Here is a 17,942-nt window from a genome sequence, read left to right as displayed (position 1 = left end):
GCGCGCGAGTACAACGTTATGAGTACTTGGGTACTATCTAAACTTGGCTAGCAAACCTGTTCTAAAGCTATACTCGGTGACCTTGGATGTGGAAAGAGAATTTTCGATTTTGGGAACATGAAAAGGAAATAGCAGTAGCGTGTCATATGCGTCGCATGTTTCTCTCAGGGAAGTCACAGTGACAGTACGTCAATCAGCTACGTGTCTGTGAGAAACTTGCTTTTATTTCGTTGCATTTCTCCATATCGTGCTCATAGCATTTGCCATTACCTTCTTGTTATTGTCATAATATCAGTATAGGCTCAGTATATAGTAATGGGGATAAGCCTATGAACGGAGAACCTGTTTCATGACAGTAACTGATCGCAGTTGCCTCGCGACGTAAAGCCTCGAATTATTATTATTATGACAGTAGCTATCGGCATTGCCTTCGCAAACAGCGACGAATGGTTGTAGGAAACAATATCCCGGAAAAAAAAGTCCGTCCACCGAAACTTCCACACCGAAACGTCCCTTTCCCGCCCCAAAAATGTCCCTGACTGACCGCGTTATTCAAGCTACCAGCGATATTCCTGCGGCTAATTTCAGAGTTAGCTAATTCCTAAAGTGTGATCGCCACGAGGGACTCCTCGTGTAGTGGCTCAAGTATAATTATTGCGGGACAGGGAAGAAAACATTTCCGTTCTAACGAAACAAAATACAAGATTACAACAACACACGCACACGAAGACATGATGATGGCGTGGGGCTCATGCCGGACAGCAGGCTGACAAGATCACAGACGTTTTTACCAGATGTACGTTTTCTTGTATTTGCGTTCACGCTTTTCTGCTTTTCATAACCGATTGTGCACCCCGATGCTTTGGAGAATTGTCTTTGCGTGACAGTAAAATCCCGAGACGAGGGACGACAAAAGGCAAGGGATTATAAATCGGCGTTCGACGAAACGGTGTTGGGTAAAATGTCCCAGTCGAAATGACGAAATGAAAACCCCGTCACATTTCCCTGTGCCGTTTCCCTAATGTATCAATTTCGCGTGTGACGTTGTCCCGGTCTACGTTCCTCAGTACACTGTACTCCAAAGAGAAAAATAATATAACTACTAAAATGCTACTGTATTCTCGTACTGTAGTGCCGACTGTATTTGCTTGGCTGGTTGGTTATGTGTATCAAGCGTAAACAACATCATAGAAACAAAGCACAACGAACCATTGCGCATCATTTGCCGCCATGCTTTTCACCGAGTCTGAGTTCCCGATTTTTCTATTAGCGAAAAAAAGAAAAAAGACAAGAAATGGGGGAAATCTATTTTTCCCTTTTTTACACACGCCCTTCTACATTCACAACTGCAGATTCGCGGAAACCCACCCAGGAACGTTTCCTAAGCGCTTTTGACGAGCGGTCGTTGCTCAAAACAAATGAGAGCAGCATGAAAAGTCTACTCACATGCGATAATACCGAAATCAGTTGAACCCTGGGGATATCGTCTGCGCCATTGTCTGCAAAGTGCGGAAGTGAGACAGCGCTCTGCGGGCGATTTCAGCTGAATTCGTGCTTTCTCGGCGACGCATCGTGGTGGACGAACACAAACACGACAGACACGGACGGCGTTCAACTTGGAACCCAGGTTTATTTGACACAAATCCTCCCTACCGCTACCCGGGGGCGTGTTTCTCGACAAAGGTGATGTCTTCCTTTGATGAGTTCCAACCAACATGCGCTTTACCTTCTACGTAGTGCTCCACGGCGCAGCGGATAGACCTGAAATGACCAGTGTGTAACCAGTGTAACAGTCCGTTACGCGAGACCTGGAAATAGACCCCCTCACGGGAGATTGGCATCCACTGTGCTGCTGCAACCGGGTCAACGTGACAAATGGCCACAGGACGAACGACCGAGGAAAAACAACGAGAATGCGCACGCGTTGACATTACTTGGGTTGTTGTATCTCATTTCTCATTGTAAGAGAGGATCACAGGGGAACGCAACAAAGCTGTTGTTTAGAGCTTGGCTCTTGAGTGTCTCTTCGCTTGTATTTCTGACATTCTTGCAAGGTTTCCACAGAGTACCATATTGGCTTTGGATCGAAACAACTGTTGTGGACAGAACTAAAAATCGTAGCATCCTATTTTTGCCCCTAGTAAGCAATGCGCGCGTGTACAATGAACGCTTGCGGCATTTCGTACAACAGCCGTTTCGTTGCAATCTTTTCGCTACGCGACGGACAAGCAGCCCTGCTGTCAAATGGCATATAGAACTGTATTCGTTATTATTACAATACTTATCACAATGAAACTGCGATTATCACAATAGGCTCGAATCATAACAATGGACATTTCCATATTCGAGTCGCCCCTGGCGACGGAATGTCGAACGTCGTGTCTTTCCGCCAAATAATGGTGACACGCTTTTCGGACTACCACATTGCGTGGGAAAGTAGCAAGAGAAGATTGGAAGAAGAATGCGGAAAGAGTGAAAGCGCATTGTACTCGTTACCAGACCTCAAACGTCCGCGTAACCTTGAAACGATTATATATCCCCACAATGAACATCACAGTCTCCCGCAGGTGGGTCCATAGCGATGTTTTCCACTGAAAGATGGCGGACTCAAGGGCTGGGCATGCGCATACGCGTTGTCGGAAATGGTCCATTGCGCCCTTCGCTGCGCATAACGAATCAACTTCGGTCTCCCAGTGCCACTGACAATTTCTATGACAGCGAGGCCTGTTAGGGGCGAAAAGCAGGCTGTTACAAAATAATTATCAGTGCTAGGCGTGAATACTATTGCCCAGAGAGAAAAGAATATAAGCCAATCCCCTTCCCCAGAGCACGCGCGTCTTTGTCTCGTTCCTTTTTCTTTCCAACTAGTTTCTTTGTTTTCTACATGTGGGGGAACTGAACGAAGAACCGGAGCATGGAAGTAGGGGGCACCACGGTAAATGTTTATTATGTAGGCAAGGGGAAGGAGTGCTGTAGCATCCATTTTGCTACGATGAATTTTTGTCGCACGATAACGATGTTGCAATGCAAATGCAATTTCTTGGATTGAACTCTGAAGTCTGTAGACGAATCCTCCGTTTACTCGCAAGGACAACGATCGTCTCACGACAAACTGTGGGCAGTCAGCGCCGCGTAAAGCGATGGAGACGACTGAAATAAATTAGTGAAATGACCACATTTCGTGGCGAAAGATGACACCTCTCGTCATCTCACAAAGCGATAACACGAATCGCAGCCAAATAGAGAGAGAAAAAAAATTTATCTTCACCTACTAGTCACAGCCGCTACTATGCGGAATACGGACAGGTTACATAGCGTATAATTGTCGACTTCCCTATTTTACTTCCGTTATGCCATTCCTTTGATTCTTATCATTTTGTGTGCGCACTGTGAGTTGAACTTCTAGTTTCAACAGAACTGGTAATTTCATAAGTCATTTCAAGAAATCATGTTTCCTGTAAGCTGTATTGAGATAAAACTGCTACCGATCGGCACGTGAACAGACTCTTCACAGCTGACTGCAATTATTTAGTATTTGCGTCATTTTTTATGACGGTTGTTTGACCATTTTGCATTTGAGATATATATTTTTATATCTCTCAAATATATTTTATTTTGCACAGTCTTCGTCACACGCTACGCGCGCGACAGCTACCCCCGTGCTACTCAAAACACGAAAGCACGAAAATCAACTCGCCGTCTTGCACGACAGTTTCAGAAGACTTTTACGAGACAATCGTCCCTTCTACACACGTATAAACACCGGGCACAATGGCATAGAGAAGAGACGCAAGGTCAAATGGTCCAGTTGGCAGCTGTCCCACGCGCGTTTCTCCCTAACGGGGTGCGTCATCCACGGAAACCGCGACGGTGGCGCCCCGCCGTAGGAAGTCCGTAAGTAAATTCAAGATGGCTACCGTGAGACCGTAGCCTTAAGCTAGGGGCGAACAAGGTCGCGCCCGAAAGCCACGTTTCAGAGGGGATTACGATATTCCCTCAAAGGGAAGTGACCTTCGGTCTTTTTTTATTCTTTTTTTTTTAATAGGAGGCAGCGAACAAGTGCCCATTCAAGGAACCCAGCCCTCCCCTTCCGACTTGTTTTAGTTTGAGTCTGCCTACTAACGTCATGGTGAGATTAGCAGGGTCGTACGCATGTACAAGAAACGTCCCTGGAACAAAATGCCACCTCCACACGACTGCGTCCCCGGGAGTGTTTACAGGCGGTTACTGATTGTGGTGGACTATTACCACTGCGAATAACATTGTGCTACATTCATGTAGAGGTTGAAGAGGAAAAGAGGAGGAGGAAATAAAGACTCTTGGGGCACGTTCTCTAGGAGAACGGTTGCGGATTTGCGCTGCTCCTGTACCATACTAGTTGTACAGTATAACTCATAATTGTGACAATGTGTCAGACCTGTAGGTAACGCATTACAAGTAATTGCGTTACTTGCGTAACTGGGGCTATTCTTGTATAGTAGGCGGAAGCCATCAGTAATAGCGTTCTGGAATTATATGGCCCCTCTTCCTAATCTCCCAGCGTGCCGTGTAGGCCATGCTCCCGAATTCTAGTGAGTCATGTTCAACTTCCTAGTGACGTACCACGGTCGACATACTAATTGTCAGTCAATTAGGTGTTCTATTGCTGAGCCCTCAAGGAGCCAACGTCTTGACAGGGAATAAACATGGTAGTCCTACAGTCGGCTGCTTATAGTTAGGCTGGTTTGTCTTAGTTGTGGTTCTTCTGCCTTACGTCCGACGCTGTCATCTCACGGAGGAAGGGACTTAGAGTCGGCAAGCGAAATACGAACGGTCAAAAAGAATAGACACTGAGGACTACCTTCAGCTTCGTCGTGCGTATGGTCGAAGTCATTGGGATGGAATGGTGTTGTATCGCGGTACCCATATGCGGTATACCTTTCTTGTCCTGGCAACGCATCCTTCTCGGTTCTCACCAAATACCTGATTACATGGTGGGTATTTTTCATGTACAACACAGCACTCCTATCAAGTGCTGCTGGAAAGTGGGTCTTCAGCGCAGCCGCCGATATCTTAATAAGAAAATATGGCAAAAGGAAAGACGAAAATTTTGATCAGTGAGTGTGCTAGTGTGTAAATAGCAAGGTTACGTGGCTTATTTATTGAAACATGCAAAATATATTGCTATCTGCACTCCCCATTCATCATCTTAAAAACATAGTTGTTGTTGTTCTTGTTTGCTTCCTACTCACGGGCGAGTCTTACACGCTACTTCAGCTCTTGCAATCTCTTGGGAGTTGGGCCTTTACGTTCTTTTCTTTCTTTTTTTTTCGAAGCACACAGGGACTCTAATTTTTGCATGAATTAAAACGACTCGAGTAAATCGCTACTTTTATACTCGTTACTCAACTACATTTTGAGTCGAGTAATTGGTAACGGTAATCAATTACTTTTTCGGAATGGGCACAAGTCCACCTTATGATTGCTGTATCTTCTATGTTGACCTTGCAGTATCTCATATATGAAATCTTGAAACCAATTAATTTGTTACGATCACATAATCTTCTAATCTAGCGTGAGCAACGCTTCTTTGTGATCGGCAATTTTTGTACAACTGCATGCCCCTCCGTTATACAACACCAAGTGCTCAAGCAGCGTCAGGACCGTTGTCATTGGTACCTGTACTACCACGTGTGCATCTCTATGCCACTGTGAATTATGCTGACGTGTAGTCTTTAGAGTTAGCTGAATACAGTCGGACCTCGTTTTATGAACCCTCGATATACGAATTCCCTCAACTAACGAACGACTCCACAGGGAACCAAACTTTTTACGTGTATTTTGACCTGGTTTTACGAACCCTCGATATCCGAACTATGAACGGATTATGAGGGAACGGACCCAAAGTAGCCAAACCATTCTGACCTCGATATACGAACGGGCGTTATGAACGTACAGAGGACAGGCCAATGGAACGGAGGATAATGAAAGTTCCTCAGTACATGCTGCCAAGGTCAAACATACAATGTCCCAACGCCACTACGTTCCACAAATATGATTCACCATTTCCTGAAAGAATAATTCGGGCGTTTACAGCCGAATGGTTGTGAGTTTGGACCAGGTCTCCGAGATGGAAACATCTTGCCGTTCCAAGAAAGCGTTTAGTCCTGACAGCCGGTGACAAGCGTGATATTTGCCGTTCGAAACAGTCTCCTCCGCGCGCGATACGGTACTTTGAGGACCGGGTGCATGAGTCAAGTGTCAGACGTCTGTCATCTCTTCTAAACAGGATACACCCTGCAGAAGGTATGGTGCAAAGCACAATTACGCAGTATTTTCAAAAATAAAACTTATTCAAATCAATTTCCCGTGGTTTTGTGAGGTATTTGTGCACTGCAGACCTCGGACCTCGATTTACGAATACCTCGATTTACGAACGATTTTCTAAGAAACGAAGGGTGTTCGTAAAGCGAAGTTTGACTGTATAGAATTTCTAGTCATGCTCTTAGAGTCTTCAAACGGAAACTAACAACAAAGAACTTTTTCATGCATTCGACCTTGATTCATCTCTATTCAGCTTGCAATGATAAAAGTCTTCATTGTGCAATGGGCATTCCTGTGTACCTGGGAGATCCAAAAAGAAATTGTGAACAAGCTAGAACTCCCCCCAAAAAATAAACTGAGTACTCATCGTCACGTTTGAGACAACCAAAAGAAACACGCACAGAGAAAACTTACATCTTATGAAACAAGATGCTATGTGCGTTATTTGATGTATTGATCCTGTCCCACTCGGTCTCAACAGTTACGCCACGCTATATTTACAAGTGACGCCCAAGATAATACAAAGTGGGGCAAAGGCCCTCTAACGACTCTCACGGCTCTTCTATCAACCACCAGGAACGAACCTTGGTTGCTGCTAATAAGAATGTGCTGAAAAGAAACGTGTACTTGACCCTCATATATGCAAGGTTGGAGGAGAACGTTTCAATAGCTCTGTTGCCTATGACGGTACTGTTGGATTTCCATGCCGCGACCTGTGAAGTCATAGCAGAACGTTGCAACATGGTGCTGCCTACAACCTACTGTTGGATTTCCATGGTGCGTCCTGTGAGGTCAAAGGGAAACGTTGCAACAGCTGTGTTGTCTATGAGGCTACTTTTGGATTTCCCTGGTGCAACCAGTGAGGTCATAGGAAAACATTGCAACATCTGTTGCCTATATGACACTACTGTTGGATTTCCGTGGTTCTAGGTCAAACGAGAAAGTTACAACAGCTATGTTGCCTATGAGGCAACGATTGGATTTTTATGGTGCGACCTGTGAGGTCATAGGGAAACGCTGCAACAGCTATGTTGCTATCAGGCTACTGTTGAATTTCCGTGATGCGACCTGTGAGGTAATAGGGGAACGTTGCAACAGCTGTACTGCTATGAGGCAATTAGAGAAAATTATATGCCTATGAGAAAATTGTACGAGTAACCCGTTGCACGCATAAGAACTTACCGCTTATATTTGACGAGCCGCCGGCAGCGTTACCTGAAGGACTTTCAATAAGAGCCATTGGGTTTGCATCATTTCTTCTTCCAGCCATCGTCGTTTCGCGAGTTGCTTCAAAGTAAACTAACATAGCGACTACGGCAAGAAAGTTATCGATACTACGTTTGCAACAAAAAGCCACGCCCGCACGTCACTGTAACCACACTGATCGGTGATCACATAACGTATGGCATGCGGCAGAGACTGACAGCAACACGACAGACACCACCGGCAGCGCGGATTGCCAGCGAAAGCGATGCTTCGTACCTTCCTGTTCCGGTTGAATTTCAGCGCCACCTTGCAGGAAATTTTGTATCTGCAATCAGGAATGGTTACAAAGTTGGACACCGATGGCGGTTTCACTGATTATGCACGGGTGTATTTCTACACCCATGCATATTACTACTACTATTTCTTCTACTACTACTACAAAACAGCGTGCCAAAGCAGCGCTCACTGTTATCGGACGGTTCATACTTGCAATGCGGCGCTAGTGCTATAGTTTAGCGGAAGTTCGGTGGTCGTCTCCGGTCCCAACGATCATGGCGCATACGGAGTTCAACAGCATGCGCACGAACATGTTCAGTCAACTGACTGAACGAAAAATTATCAGATATTTTGGATTACAGACTCGCCGGTTCCAATGCGGTCGCCGTGCCGTGAAATGCTGAAGCAAAACAACTCCACGACTTTCACGACGACATCGCTGAAGGGCCTCCTCATTGGCCAACACGAATGTAGTGCTAATTTAGCGCTAAAAAAGTTCCGGCAAAACTCCGGCAATCGCTGATTTTTAGCGGTTTGGAACACTGCGAGGAGGAAAATATCGCACTATTTTCTAACGCTATATAGCAAATCGCTATAAATCTCTTGAAAAAAAGAGCACTAATCGCCAACCTTATGCGATAAGTCTCGGCTTCGCTGCACCTTTGAAGAGACCCGCATCTAATAACGGAGGTCGTACCGCCCTAGCAAGGGAAACCAGCTTTCTGAAGGTGTCGGCGTCGTCAAAGAGTGGCAAGTACGATCAGCTCAATCCCTTGACAAAGTTTCCCGATTTCAGGGAACAATATCTGAGCACAATAAATACATGAAGACAGACACCTGCAATGAAGATTCCGCCTAGTTGAGATATCAATGTTTTCGACAAGAAGTCACAAAATGCACTTTATAAGGCTTTCAGGATTGTTTAGTTTTATTTCTCAGCGTCTTATTGATGTCACTGAGAATACGATCACAAACATTACTATAGATGTTCCGGTGTGCGGAGCCCCGCTTGCCAGAATCCTTATCCTGCCGTCGATACCGGTCTTAATGGGCGAGAATTTCTTGACGTATTGTGCCAGCAGGTAAACGTCTGTTACATCTATAAGAGAGGAGCACAGCAAGATATTAAAGTGCTATTCAAAACACACGTGAGAATCAACGTCGCGAAGAGTGTGTTCTGAGTACTACCACGGTCCTTCAATGGACCTTTTTCACAATGACCTTGAGGCGCCGGGGAGGATTATCTCCGTCCTCACTAGATGGCGCAGTATGGGGACGACAGAAGTGGGGACCAATGGGGGAGACCGCGCGAATGGCGCCAGCTTGTTGGCCCCACTCCGGGCCGGTTTTGGTCCTTTGTGCTACCCACGTGGATTTGTTTTGAAGCGCGCCGAGCATGGTTCGTTGGAGAACCGCTAGGATACCACGCGTATGTGAAAAAGGTCCATAGCCTTTCTGGTCAGAAATCCCCCACGAAATGTTCGCGCCACGACCAACTGTATAACTACACGGCCATCACACTTGCCGGTCGTCCTACGGAACTTCCGTTAGCGCTAGAAGTCGCAGATGTTTAACGAGAGATCCGCAAGGGCCGCTGCAAGTGTGCCATACAGACTTTCGCAGAATGTCGCACGTACTGATTAATTTAGCGTCATCGCGGTGACATAAAATGATTATATGTAATTCCAATTAATTATCCGCAATCGCTTTCAATTACGCTTTAATTGCCCCCCCCCTTTTATTACCGAAGGTAACCACTGGTTACCTGAGGTATTCTTGAATCTCATGAAATTACCTATAGGTTTACTTGCTTTAATTACTCTCAATTTTCCTTAAATTGACGCTAATTACAATTAATTAGATCTAACTACCTCCGGTAACGTCGAAATGGGAAACAAATAAAGGAGGGAAAACACTGTAAGGAGCTCGCGATGAGGAAATTACAAACGTAACATGAAAACGGCTAGGAGCAACTAAGATTCAAGTACCTTATTTAAGATTACCTTCGGTAACCTTCGGTAATCTTAAATTTCATTAAAACTCTCTTAATCACCTATATCTTGTAATGTTCCACACGTAAGACCCCTTGTCTCCAGCCTCGAACACTGGAACGTAACTTTATTGTTCCCTTTCGCAACCTCTTCCTCTTCGTCTTCTGCCCACTACATATCTTATTCATTACCTTTAAGCTCAACTTGTTTGCTTTAATTACCTCTAATTAGACTTACCTCGTACTCTTAATTACCTTCAACTACTTCAATTCCTTCTCATTTACCTTCATTTACATTTACTTCATTTACATTTACCCTCTGATCTCCCCTTTGCAACTCTACTTATACATCTGCCTTGGTAAGGCTTCAGCATCTCTCACACAGACGTACATACTGATTTTTCCACTTTGACACTCCTAATGCTAACGCATTAAAAACATTGGGTGCTGCAAATGACTCTATAGGACCACATGTATGTATAGGACCGCCGGGAAGCTGCTAAACTTTCGCGCTATACTTTTGGTAATTTTTTGTTCTCCAAGCTGCTAAACGTTCGCGGCCTGTGACCTGACACACAACGTAACACCTGCGCATTTTCTCTTGATGAAGCAAAATCGTCTTCAGGGGCGCGTTGTTCACGTCTCACCCGTGTCGTCTTCCGTGTCGTCCTTAGTAGTCGTCGTCCTCGCCTCTCCCGTCATACGAAAGACGAAGGGTGACCAACAACGAGTTTTTAACGCACGGTGGTTCTCCTTCCCCGCACACCATGACTCAGAGACGTCACTCCCAGCACCAGACGCGTGGTGCACACGCATATTCTTTATAATAATGAAATTAAACGCCTTTTATCTGGTGTATTTATTTGTTTGTTTTCAAGGTTACATAATAGAAAATAGTGAAAATTATCAGTTGCAGAGACTGTTGGGGGTTTGATAAATGTGTTCCAAATCCCCTCCCCTCTTGTCGTCTGCTCGTCTGCAGAAGTTCACGCGCTTTACAGAGCCTCGGGGGCTCGTGAGACAGCAGCTCTCTTGTCATTGAGCCAAAAGCAATGGCTTTAGAGACCCGCGTGTTTCCTCGCCGTGCACTACAACCCATGGGCGTACCGAGAGGGGGCAAAGAGGCTGTGCCCCCCTGGAGCCCCAAGGTCGCTTGTGAAAATAGTGCCCTCTTTAGTCATAGGTCGCAATTATTATACTCAGATATCATAATAGGAACCTCTGAACACCCACAGAGTCCGCAAGGTCCACCTCCAGAAAAAGAGGTGGTAGGGGAGGGGGTTGCACGCTTGCCCCTCCCCCCCCCCCTTGGAAAAAATCCTGGGAACGCATGCTTCTCAAACGCGAAGTTCGCCTTTTATTCCACAGCGCCCAGTATATGTTCGCCCTATTTACTTGTTCGAACTGGACGCACACATGTTTTGTTTACATTTCTGCATTTGCTTCTTCATGCTTGCAGAAGCGAACGAAGCATGCACATATGGCACGCAATTATTAGAATACAACGCGAAAACATTCTGATGTACCTGTCCACTTAATAAATTTAACACATTGCAAAAATCGAGCACTGAGAGCCACAACAACATTACGTCGAGGTAAAGACTCGGGGCTACGACTTCACGTATTTAACTAAGATTTAATGACGCGTTTGCAATGTGTCCTGTACTCGCATGTGTTCTCATAAATCTTTATTCGTAGCGTGGAGAATCAAGTTTGAGAATCAAGAGAATGATACACACAGAGTATACTGAAAATCAGTATTTGATCACCACACCTTTCTTTGTGCAGGATTCTGCACATAGCTGGCTCACACAGCTCTTGGAGAGTCGTTCCCCACGACACCATATGGTTACGACGAGACAGTCGTAAAGTTGCGAACAACCCAACTTTTGGCGCGGGAGACGATATGTGCCGCGTGACCGCTCCGTTGCCATGACGACAAAGACGGACGACGACACGGGAGAGACATGACCTACGCGCCCCTGAGCTACGCGCCCCTGGGCTATGAAGTGGCCATGCCAGGCCCTGTAGATGCAGCTTGGTGCTGTTGAACATCCGCGAATGAATCTGCGGATGAATAAAACATCCACGCCCGTATGACGCCAGTAAAGCACAGAGAAGAGCCCACCTCTGATTTCCACCTGCGTTTGTTTATTTTGTTAATATCTCATGAACGTAAAACTATTAGAGACGATGTAACATAGAGATGGAATTCGTGGCATCACGCAGCGAGACATATGCACCATTAAAACAATAATAATTCGTGGCTTTACGTCACGAGAAAGCTATACCATCGAGACAAACATGATGCACTAGCACATATTACTTAGCCATTATTGAATTACCACTACATTTGCGCACAATTTTATCAGGCGGATGGATTCCGTTGGAGGGATATCAACAGTAGCTCAATAGTAAGCACACTTGTTGTTTACATATGTACCGTTAGTGACGGCGGGTTTAAATCGATCACGTGATCTCTCCGGCTATGAAGAGCGGTCCAAAGCGTGGACCGCAACGCATGCGCATTATTCACATTGTCACGAGATGGTTGAGGGGAGGATGAAAGTAGCAGACGACAGGACTGCGAAGAGGAAGGTTCCCGTTTGTTGTTTTTTTTTTATTATTATTATGAGGTTACTAACGGAAGAAATGTTCAGGAGGCGGTGGCGCTGCTGCAGGTTGTTGCGGACCAGGGTGTTGGTATAGTGTCGGTAATCGGTGGTTTCGCCTACCTCTGTATTTATGAATGACAAGCTCAACGAGCTATGGTTGATGTGGTCGCTAAAAAGTGTACATAGGGAGCGTTTGCAAAGTTATTTGAAAGGCAGCAGTACGTATCCTCGCACAGGTGATCGTTGTCGGTGTTCGGTCGTCGATTGTGGTTGCGTATAGTAACTTCATCCGCATCGACCATCGCTTTTTCATCGTCTGTTGTGCGACCTGTGTGGTGAACTGCAACGATCAAGATCGCATCCCGATTGATGGGGCATTCCAGCAGCGTATTTTATAGGCTTTCGAGCCTGATGTCATGTTCGCAACGTGTATGCAAGTGCTTGATCGCTGTAGGCTATGTAAACAGAAAGAACATTGATGCAAGGGTGGCCTTATCCTGCATGGGACTCTCACACGCATAACTTTTACGGTGTTCCAGTTTTAAGAATCGACGTTGTTCTTTCAACGTGTCACAAATGTGCAACGCGTTAGAGCATCTCTTTGCTGGCTGTGTTTCTTTGGAGTGCGACTCATACGAAAAACGTACTTAGGGTTTGTTTACGTCCTCGTCGTGTGTGTGTGTGTTTTTTAGTACTGTTTTCGTCATGTTACCGAAGGCGTGTCCGCTGGTGAGCGTGGAAGTTGCCAGTGTCGTGGCTCCCTGTCAGTGCGGTGCTGTGCCTACCTCTGACCTCTTTTATTTCTGCATTTCAGCACATAAGAGTATTGTACAAATCATTAAGCACTAAAGTGATTGTTCTGTTCAGCCAACAAAGATTCATCATTACATTTTGACTGTCTGTTTGCTGTCTGTTTGCTCTGATGAAATTTCACAACAACAACAACTTTATTTTGAAACGGAAACTGGGGAGGGTCATCGCCAGAGGCGATACTCTACCCCATTGCTGGTGAGGAGGTGGGGAATAAAATAATGAGCCCCTTCACAATAACGATCGAAGTCCGATGGTGCCCAGAAATGTCAAAAGAGCTTTGAGCGCAGATCGTTGCTGGGCTGGATTGGGCCAGGGACCAAGCAATTTCGATAGGGAGAAGGGGCAAGAGTCCAGCTGACTAAGAGATTCGGAGAGCGCGGTTCGGGAAGGTTGGTAGTGGGGGCAATGAAGAAGAATGTGCTCCAGATCCTCAAGAGCACCACAGTGGCAGCAGGTGGGAGAGTCAACTTGTTTCAAGCGGTAACGCCACTGAACTGTAAAGGCCACATCGAGTCTCATTCGGTGGGTTAATGCAGCATCTTGACGAGAGGTGTTTCGTGGCATGCGGAAAGCTAGCGTTCGATCAACTCTGCTCAACATAGATGGGGGAGAATGTCGGTTGTCCATTGGCGGGAAGCCAGGGGTGTCACGAGGCGTCGCAGAATGGAACGGGGGTCTCCTCTCAGCAGAACAATACTGGTCGGTTTCCGATACGAGAGTGCTGCCTCTGCGGCGCTGTCGGCCTGCTCGTTCCCCACGACACCACAATGGGCTGGAACCCACTGGAGAACTAGCCTGTGGCCTGCTGCGTAGACAGTGTGGTAAGCCAATAACACATCTGTGACTAGGGGTGCGGATGGGCCTCGTATGCCGGAATTTTCAATAGCTTGAAGAGCAGATTTGGAGTCTGTGAAGACTGCCCATTCCCGCGGGGTAAAATCAGCGATGTGTTGTAGAAAGAAAAGGATGGCATAGAGTTCCGCAGCTGTTGAGGAGGTTGGATGTGAAAGACGTCGTCCTTGCACTACGCCTTCGGATGGCATGACGATGGTAGGCGGACTTGTTGTTGTGGGATGGGCGATCTGTATATGCTGCCGTAAACGTAGAAAACTTCTCGTCTACCAGAGCATGAAAATGGCCTCGGATCGGAGGACTTGAGGGGGGACCTGATCTCTTCTTTCCAGAAGGGTCGAAAGGCTTACGAAAGTCGGCGGTACCGGCAGAGACCAGGGGGCTTCCGGCGGTATAATGTCCTTAGCTATGAAGCCAGTGAGAGTCTCGCGTGTCCTCTGCGCCACTCGATAGAAGTCGCTTTCAGGGCGGTATAGAATTTTCCTGAGGAGCGGGTGACGAGGAATGTGAGCACGCAAACGTAGGAAGTGCCGAGCCGTTTCACGTTCACGGAGAACCTCAACCGGGAGTTCACCAGCTTCCAGGGTGTCGAACCGAAACGTTTTTCATTCCCGTTTTCGTTCCGGTTCTATCACAAACGGTCCGGTACCGGTTCTGCTCCGGTGCAAAGACATAACGGTTCATGTCGGTTTTAACCGGTTCCGCTTCTGGTGGGCATATTCATTCATAGAAAAAAAAATTCAATTGCAAAATGTAAACCCGTTTATTTCGCATACATGGTATTGAATATTAATAGGCAGCTGTGAAATTGGTAGCTCCTGGTTCCTGTAGGGTGACTGTCTCCTCAAATAGGCTTTCTCCTTTCTTGAAGCGCATGATACAGACGGACTTGTTTTTCGTGACGTCATACGTAAAGTACTTTCTTGCTGGATTGGTGCGATGGCGTCCCATTCGAATGTCTGTTGCTGCTTCTTAACCAGCAAGCACCACTGTACGAGTACGACGCAAATCGAGGAACACCTTCACTCACAAACGTAGCTCGACGGCTCCGTTTTCTTTCTTCGTGTCCTGTCCACAAAAGAGGCGCTACTTCGCTCGCGCTTGCCCTCGCGGATATTTAACATCGCAGCTCTCAAACAAGGGACGCGTTGCTCGACATTACCGATAGAGGAGCCGTTATAGAGCCCTCTTGGGTCGCTGTTTAGTTGAGGAAAGTTTGGTCGGATGAAATTAAAACGAACACTATGGCACATTGGTAGAGAGTCAGAACCGGTCACATGTACCGTCTATGTGCGCGAACGATAAAACGTTACAGAGGGAGCCCACGGGTCATAGTATACCGACATACATTCCACCGTAATCCTCGTAAAGTATCCATGACATGATTTGAGAACACACGACGTCAGTTTCATTCGTCTATTCTTAGTCCAAACCGGCAAAGTTTTTTCTTGGACTGAAAACCGTTAAGTAAATTTTTCGGTTGCCCTCCTGAGCGAAAAAAACGGGTACGGTTTCGATTCCGTTCCGGTTCGCACGAAAATAGCGTTTTTTTTTCGGTTTTCGGTTCTGGTTTTCGGTTCGCTCCGACACCCTGCCGGCTTCAGCCAGTATACTTGCCGTGTTTCATCCATTCTTGAAACTCCGAGGCAACGACGAAGGCTTCGAGCAAACAGGGACCGAAGGGTATTTAATGATGTTGTTAATATCCTGTGCAGAATAGGAAGGCTGTAAAACACAGTCGCCCTCAGCAACGCCGCGTGAGCTGCGAGCAGGGAACGCTGATCACAGCCCCATCCTGAGCCAGAAAGATGTTGAATTGCGGGGAGCCATCGCTGAACTTCAGTTTCAAGGTGTTTAATGTGGCGAGCCCAGCGTAAATCCGAGTCGATTACCACGCCAAGGAAGCGGTGGAAGCGTACCGGCTCGAGCTTCTTGGCACCAACCCAAAGAGGGAAATTGGTCATAGCTTTGCGCGTGAAAGGGAGCTCGACGCATCTTTCGGGTGATAAGTCCATCCCAAGGTGCGTGAGGTACGTATGTACATTATTTAAAGCGAGCTGTAGCCGGCACTGTATGGCAGGGCGTGATTTTCCTACTGTCCAAAGGGCAACGTCATCTGCATACACGGAAAACGACACTTTGCGAGGAATTGCTGATTGGAAGCCGGCCATCCTCACATTAAAGAGTGTCTGACTGAGGATACTTCCTTGGGGGACTCCTTGATGAACAGGATGCTGAGGGCTTTGGCCTTAGGACGTACGGACAGCGACAGTTCGGTCCGTAAGGATGTCTTGGAGCCAGATGAAGAGCCGACCGGATACCCCAAACGAGCGCAAGGTGTGCAGCACACGAATGTGCGAGACGGTATCATATGCGCGCTTGATGTCGAGGAAAACCGATAGGACGATCCGCCGATGGGCACGAGCATGTTGGACTGTAGAGACTAGGTCGAGTAAGGTACGTTCATCAGTGAAATTTCACAAGACGGGAACATACCTAATGTATATATTTGTCCTTACAGTTGGGCGTACTGGTGATCTGATATGATGCACTTGACATCACAGACGTAATAACTGCTAAAACAAGAGGTCACACTTTAATGCAATTACAGTGCATCTGAACCATTCAGAATTTGTAGTTTATTGAGAAAATGTACACGATATATAGTAGTTAAAATGAACCAAATATCTCATAAAGGAGGAGGTCTTATACCGGTTTCAATAGCGATGTTTCAAGGATGGAGCAAACAGAAATGGGGCAAAGAAAACACACACACCGACAGCTGCAACATCAGCTTCAAACAAGCCTGTGCTGCTATTTTGTTCAATTATTGCATTGTGATTATCTGCTCAAAGCCATATATTATTCTGAAAACACTTTTACACACCTAGCTGGCGACTTATCTATTTTTTCTATGCTCATTCTTTACAAGCTTCACTAGCATTATCATCGCACCATTACCTGCCAAACAATCGCCACCACCAACAGCTAAAAACTCCCCACAGCTCATGGCACGCTATAATACGGCTGCCAACAGCACATCATGCACTAAACAAACGTACGAAGACGAGGTAGTTGGTATGAATTTGTGGTGTGTAGACAACAAAAAGACGCGGACAGAAGAACGACGACACGGACGACTGCACCATGCACTACGATATGTGAAATCACTCTGAGCAGCCGACGGAAATGGACGACAAGCGCCGCTATGGACGTTTCGTTACGACGCGTATCTCGCGCATGATCTTCCATCGGCCGGGCGTATCATGGTCATTGTTTCAGTTGTGGCCTGGCTGTCACATTAAACACTTCTTGTCATTCAGCCTTGCCTGCCGGTCCTTCTGTACCCTACAGTGTGGTGACCCGAACGCTGCAGCGTACATGGCGCAGCAACCAGCCCCTACAACTCCCTCCGCCTCCGACAATGCCTCAGTGCCGTCGTCGATCCAGCACTACGCCATGCGGCTGCCGCCCTTCTGGAGCCACAATCCTGGCATATGGTTTCTCAGGTGGAATGTCAGTTCGCCCTCGGGGGCATAACATCACAGCTGACCAAATTTTGCCATGTGGTGAGCGTACTGTCGCAAGACGTTGCCGCCCAAGTGGTCGACATCCTTTCCGCTTCGCCCGCAGCCAACCAGTACGACGCGCTCAAGACCGCTGTCCTTGAGCGAACCACGGCTTCGGAATGCAAGCGCTTCCAAGAGCTGCTGTCTTCCGAAGATCTTGGCGACCGCCATCCATCTGAGCTATTACGACACATGCAGGGGCTGCTTGGCGAGCTGTCTTTCGATGCCAGCCTCCTCAAACAACTCTTCCTCCAGCCGTTACCAACAGCCGTGCAGATGATCCTGGCGTCTGCGTCGACTCTGTCCATGCCCCTTTCG

At 46.8% G+C, this 17,942-nt stretch overlaps 1 protein-coding gene across 1 annotated transcript in view; it reads right to left on the bottom strand.

Annotated features, from left to right (window-relative positions):
• Positions 1-8,691: 8,691 nt before the first annotated feature.
• The window catches only part of LOC135369181 (protein 5NUC-like), a 75,821-nt gene continuing 66,570 nt past the window's right edge, over positions 8,692-17,942 (bottom strand). Inside the window, exon 8 of the mRNA XM_064602826.1 lies at positions 8,692-8,884. Coding sequence (XP_064458896.1) covers positions 8,721-8,884 — 164 coding nt within the window. The 3' untranslated portion in view covers positions 8,692-8,720. The remainder of the gene's footprint in view (positions 8,885-17,942) is intronic.

The sequence above is a fragment of the Ornithodoros turicata genome, chromosome 1 (genome assembly GCF_037126465.1).
Source record: "Ornithodoros turicata isolate Travis chromosome 1, ASM3712646v1, whole genome shotgun sequence".
NCBI lineage: Eukaryota > Metazoa > Arthropoda > Arachnida > Ixodida > Argasidae > Ornithodoros > Ornithodoros turicata.
This window is presented reverse-complemented; position numbering and strand designations above follow the sequence as displayed.